Source organism: Mytilus edulis, chromosome 10 (genome assembly GCF_963676685.1).
Source record: "Mytilus edulis chromosome 10, xbMytEdul2.2, whole genome shotgun sequence".
NCBI classification, from domain to species: Eukaryota; Metazoa; Mollusca; class Bivalvia; order Mytilida; family Mytilidae; genus Mytilus; species Mytilus edulis.
In genome coordinates this window covers 62,907,582-62,914,331 of record NC_092353.1, presented here as the reverse complement: position 1 = coordinate 62,914,331, position 6,750 = coordinate 62,907,582, and the positions used below count along the sequence as shown (strand labels likewise).

Genomic DNA, 6,750 nt, shown 5'->3' with positions numbered 1-6,750 from the left:
TATTCTAAATTTTGATTTTGGCTTATTTTCATATATCGTATGACATAACAACAAATAATTTTTAGTTAATTGTACGTTGCAATATGTCGTTACTTGTAAATTTTGGTTTAAAGGGTGCGAAGACAATAAATGGGAGTTTTTGCCCAATTTACATTTAGAATTACGCGTAAAGTGATATTACTCCTTAACCAAACATATTAAAGACCTAGGGTCTTTTGATTTAAGGTCTTTGGTTTGTGACCCTGAAATTGAGGTCAAGGTCATAGGTTAAAAGGACGTTCTAAATTATTTTTTTTGACCTTTGCTTTATATTCATTTCAATACATCATAAAGCCATAGAAACTGACATTTTAGACTGATTTCTAAAATTTTGTTATAAAAAATATCTTAACTGGTGGAAAGACCTTCAATTGTTCTTTGAACAATTGGTTTTTAATTGTAAAATATTCTTCTTTCTTAATAAATTAAACTTTTTTTGCAATAAGTCCAAAACCTGACATTTCTTTATATATAATTTACAAGTAGTATAAGGTAGGTAATTCCAAACATACCCAACATTTTATGTTACGAAAAACTGCCGTTTCACTGCTTTAAAATTGTCTTAATTGTCCAATGACCAGAAAAACCTAGTTTTCCCCCTTTTTTTGCCCCTCATCCCAAAACATTTTGAGCCATAACCCCCCAAAGCCAATACTAACCATCCCTTCATGGTATGAAAACTTGTGGTGTAATTTCAGAGAGATTCATACACTTAAACACAAGTAATTGTTTGAAAACTACAAAAATGCTTATTTTGGGCCCCTTTTCTATCCCGTAATTCCTAAACTATTGGGATAATAACCCCCAAAATCAATCCCAATTTTCCTTTAGTGGTATTGAACATTCTGGTAAAAATTTATAGAGATCCATTCACTAAAACTAAAGTTATTGTCTGGACACTAAATGCATCTTTAGACAACAACGCAGACGACATGATAGCCTTATACGACGCAAATACGGTCATATAAAATATGCTAAATGTTTGCTTTATTCAAAATGAAAGCTAAATTCTGGTTTTAAGATATTAATAGCTACTGTGGGTACTACCAATTTTAGTGGATGAACATAAACTCGCATGTTTGTAGATATTCAATTTTGTGGTTTTGCTGAAATCTGCACACAAGCCTATTGAAAATTTTTCATTCGTTGAATATTTATTATCGTGGTACTTCTGGGAAGGTATAACAAAATGCTATAAAGAAACAGCAACTAACACCCTAGGTTTCAAAGAGCGTGGGCAAAAGCCCTGGATCTCCAATGAGTCATGGAAACTTGTAGATGAGAGAAGACAACTAAAGGAAAGAACTAACAACAGTAGATCAGAATGAGTTAAGAACAACTTACATGCCAAGTACAGTGACAAAGACAAGGAGGTGAAGAAAAGTATGAGAAATGACAAAAGGCAATGGACAGACAACTTAATAGAAGAAGCAGAAAAAGCAGCAAGCAATGGTATGATGAAAACAGTATACGAAGTAACAAGAACAATTTTCAATGAAAAACAGAAACCACCTCAAGTCATCAAAGATAAGTCTGGAAATCCTTTATCTAGCCATGATGAACCAGGTGCTCCACAGGGCGCAGCTTTATACGACTGCAGAGGTCGAACCCTGAACAGTTGGGGCAAGTATGGACAAAACATTCAAGCGTGATACAGCTCTGAATTTGGATTGTGATCAAATTTTTGACATTACATGGTTTTTTTTTTACACAAAACAAATGTCAAGATTTTACAAATCAATTAAAGATTTCTTCTTCAAACTTTTTAAATCTAAAATTAAATAGTTGACACAGCATAGGTTTCTGACACAGAATGAATGTGGTCTAATGAACTTAAAAGTTTTTTTTTGCCTTTGATCAATTCACTATGCTGTTGAATATTAATCCTCTCAAAAAAATGTTTGAAGAAATTTTCTTTTTATTTATGAAATCTGAAATGAAAAAAAATTTAAACCCCCCCCTTTTTTTTTCTTCACATCCCCGTTTCCCTTTTTCCAAAACTGATATCAATTCAAATTTCTAATGGAGTTTGCAACAATAACTACTCTTTTAAATACATCATAAAATATTAAAATGTAAAATAAAGTGCTTGTTATCACTGAATGGTAAAGATTGGTTGGTAGTAAAAGTGAATATACATTGTTTATTGTATAAAACAATAAAAAAAACTTCATCAGCAACAATTTATATTGGCAAATTTCCAATGAAGTTATTTACATAAAGTTATTGGCAAATAAAAAAAAATAATGACATCATAGTCATGTCTGGCAAATGTCCAACATACATTATCTAAAAACATTTTAGATAAGATAAGGAAAAAAAGCTTCATCAGCAACATTTTATATTGGCAAATTTTCAATGAAGTTATTTACATAAAGTTATTGGCAAATTAAAATAGAAAATGACATCATAGTCATGTCTGGCAAATTTCCAACATATATTATCAACTACTATTCTATACAAAGAAAAATAACTCCAATTGAAAATTAATTGCTATTGCACAATATTGTGCAATTAGATATTTCTTGCTATTGTGCAATACTGTGCAATTGAAAATTTCTTGCTATTGAACAATACTTGATATGGAATCCTGATTTAGACCAACTTGAAAACTGGGCCCATAATCAAAAATCAAAGTACATATTTAGATAAAGCATATCAAATAAGCCCAAGAATTTAATTTTTGTTAAAATCAAACTTAGTTTAATTTTGGACCCTTTGGACCTTAATGTAGACCAATTTGAAAACTGGACCAAAAATTAAGAATCTACATACACAGTTAGATTTGGAATATCAAAGAACCCATTTATTCAATTTTTGATGAAATCAAACAAAGTTTAATTTTGGACCCCCATTTGGACCAACTTGAAAACTAGGCCAATAATTAAAAATCTAAGTACATTTTTAGATTCAGCATATCAAAGAACCCCAAGGATTTAATTTTTGTTAAAATCAAACTAAGTTTAATTTTGGACCCTTTGGACCTTAATGTAGACCAATTTGAAAACGGGACCAAAAATTAAGAATCTACATACATAGTTAGATTCGGCATATCAAAGAACCCCAATTATTTAATTTTTGATGAAATCACACAAAGTTCAATTTTGGACCCTTTGGGCCCCTTATTCCTAAACTGTTAGGACCAAAACTCCCAAAATCCCAACCTTCCTTTTATGGTCATAAACCTTGTGTTTAAATTTCATAGATTTCTATTTACTTATACTAAAGTTATGGTGCAAAAACCAAAAATAATGCTTATTTGGGCCCTTTTTTTGGCCCCTAATTCCTAAAATGTTGGGACCAAAACTCCCAAAATCAATCCCAACATTCCTTTTGTGGTCATAAACCTTGTGTTAAAATTTCATTGATTTCTATTCACTTTTACTAAAGTTAGAGTGCGAAAACTAAAAGTATTCGGACGACGATGACGCCAACGTGATAGCAATATAAGACCAAAAAATTAAAATTTTTGCGGTCGTATAAAAACTAAAAAGATGGAAAGAACACTTTCAAGAAGTCTTGAACAGACCTGAACCTGAAATACCATTTAACATTAATTTAAACTATGAAATCGAGGAAAGAGAAATAGATACAGGTCCAATCAGGAAAGAGGAAATTTCAAAAGCATTGAAAAGACTAAAAAATGGGAAGTCAGGCATAGATGGCATAACAGCTGAGATACTAAAACCTGATACAATAACAACCACCAAGTATTTACATAAACTTTACAATATGATATGGATTGGAGATGAAATACCAAAAGACTGGAATAAAGGTCTGATAGTTAAAATAGTAAAGAAAGGAGATCGAACATACTGCGATAACTACAGAGGCATAACACTACTTTCTGTGCCAAGTAAGGTATTCACAAAAATCATTATCCAAAGAATACAAGAAGGAATAGATGAAGAGCTGAGACAAGAACAAGCTGGCTTCAGAAGGGGTAAAAGCACTACAGAACAACTTTTCACGTTAAGAAACATCATAGAACAATGTTTGGAATGGAATGCTCCTTTATACATCAACTTTGTAGACTTTGAAAAGGCGTTTGATTCCATCCACAGGGAAAGCTTATGGTCCATCTTAAAAGCTTACCACATCCCAGACAAACTCATCACAGTTATAAAACTCTTTTACAACTCATTTGAGTGTGCAGTCATAGACGAAGGAATACAATCGGAATGGTTTAAAGTAAAAACGGGAGTAAAACAAGGATGTGTGATGTCTGGTTTCTTATTTCTATTAGCCATTGACTATGTCATGAAACAAACGATTACAGATCATGAAACAGGAATCAGATGAAAATTTACCTAGTTTAATCTAGAGGACCTTGATTTTGCTGATGACCTAGCACTACTGTCTTCCAAATTCCAACACCTACAACTGAAAACAGATAAACTTCAAGAGAATGCCAGCAAAATAGGACTAAAGATAAACACCTCTAAAACAAAAGTAATGCGAATGAACACCACAAACAACAACCCAGTGAAGTTAAATGAGAAAGACCTAGAGGATGTCGATACCTTCACTTACCTAGGAGGAATAGTAACAACAAAAGGTGGCTGTGACAATTACATGGACAACAGGTTGAAGAAAGCTAAAGGCCAATTTAGCAGGCTAAGAAAAATATGGAGATCGTCGGTACTGTCATTTAAAACGAAGGTCAGGTTGTTTAACAGCTTAGTCACATCAGTCCTACTATACGGATGTGAAACCTGGAAAACAACCGAACAAGACAAGAAGAAATTAAACACCTTAGAAGTTTAAGACAGATACTGAAAATAAGATGGCCTGATACAATATACAACGAAAACCTTCACATAAAAACTGGAACAAAGAAGCTAAGTGAAGATATAATAGAACGAAGATGGAGATGGATTGGCCATGTACTAAGGATGGATACCAACAGAATATGCTTAGTTGCACTGACATGGAAACCTGAGGGAAAGAGGAAAGTTGGACGTCCCAAAACTACCTGGAGACGGACTGTAGAGACTGAAAGAACATCACTTGGATGGAACAGCTGGGCTACAGCAAGAACAGCAGCTAAAGACCGTGTAAAATGGAAAGAATGTATCAGGGCCTTAAATGCCGACCGGCATGAAGAGGATAGGTGAGGTGAGGTGAACATTTATTATTGTGGTACTGCTGTTCCCATGAAACCCACAAAATTAGTATCCAATGAATAATAATAAATCCACAGTATAACATAATGGTGTTTCTCAATAGTTGTAGATCCTTTCAAGTGATACATAAGTGTTTAAAAAACAGTGCTTATGGTCGTTTCAAACAAATTCATATCTGGTTACATCAAGCAAATGTTAGCTTAATACAGTGAAATCAATTGGAATGAAAAGTGATCACATGCTGCAGTTTCAAATCCTTTCAATCTGACCAAAAAACAAGCTGACTGGCATTGAATTGTTATGATTTTATTAAAAAAATCAACATGATACTGAACAATCATATTCTCTGACATGGCACAAATTTCATCTTTTTGTCATACAAGATAGATAAAAAACAATGGAAAACCCTGATTAAACTTGTCATATGAACTGTTTTTTTTTTTTTAATTCATTTGTTATTCCATCTTGTTTGTACAAACTTCATCATTGAAAATGCTGCTCTCTTTCATCCAAGCTAAGACTGATTCTTAAGGATATTTAAACTGCCCTAGCACATTTATTACAACATAAAAGGAATGGTAAAAGCTCATATGGTTCATTGGCTCAAATGGTTTAAAAATGCGTGTTATCAGGATAAAAAACAACTATCAATGGACATTTTTTTTTCAATTTAAGACTATCCAACAAAATTTTATATAAAATATTCAGTCAACAAATCTTATATTTTGTCAAAATAGACTGAAATAAAATATACATTAAAATGCATTCCCTTCTAAGGAATTGGAATAAAATAAAAGGAAAAATGCATTCCCTTCCAAGGACTGGTTAATAATTGAAAGAAATCATAACAAAATTGAGTATAGCTTCAAGATCACTACTTTTTCAGATCCATAACAATTAAGGATATAACAAAACAAAAACAATATAAATGCAAGTTGTTGTGTTTGGTCTTGTTGTAGTTTGTTACATGTAAAGAGAGGTAGTAGTTATGTTGTGTCTAGCTTTGTATCTGTAGCACCAGTTTCTATAGTAACACCATTCCCGTTACATTTTACTTCCTTTGTTGATTGTTTTGCGTTTGAGTTGTCATCTGATCCACCATTAACGTCCATTTGAACACTGTTTTCTGCTGATTCCTTTTTATTAGACAATAAATGCACAACATTGTTTAATTTGACTTGTGAGTCCCAACCACACGTATATAACTGTAAGTCATTCATCCAAGACACTCCTCGTACATAATCTTTATGTGAACAATCTCTATATCTGAAAATATATATATAATTTTGCTAAATTGACAGTGTTCTCCACAGATTTTTGGATAGCATCACATTTGGCATAAAAAAAAAAATTGTATTTTTGTCAATGTAATTTGTCACGTCGTGGCAATGCTCCTTTTCCTTTATGTTATATACATTTTTGTTTATTACAAAATGTATTATATTGTTTGTATGCTATAGGCCCTTATTTGGTGAATAAAATATTCTATTCAACACTTTTCTTTGTGTCTATATTGTTGAATTCATAACTGAGAATACAATTAAACTATAACCATGATAACAGTATTTTCAGTTTATGTTTTCTA

General features: G+C 32.2%; 1 protein-coding gene across 2 annotated transcripts in view; it reads right to left on the bottom strand.

Annotated features, from left to right (window-relative positions):
* Positions 1-5,455: 5,455 nt before the first annotated feature.
* LOC139492221 (methylosome protein WDR77-like) overlaps positions 5,456-6,750 on the bottom strand; it is a 35,512-nt gene continuing 34,217 nt past the window's right edge. For both annotated transcript variants that reach the window (XM_071280405.1, XM_071280406.1), the window contains exon 9: positions 5,456-6,431. In XM_071280405.1, coding sequence (XP_071136506.1) covers positions 6,152-6,431 — 280 coding nt within the window. In that variant the 3' untranslated portion in view covers positions 5,456-6,151. The remainder of the gene's footprint in view (positions 6,432-6,750) is intronic.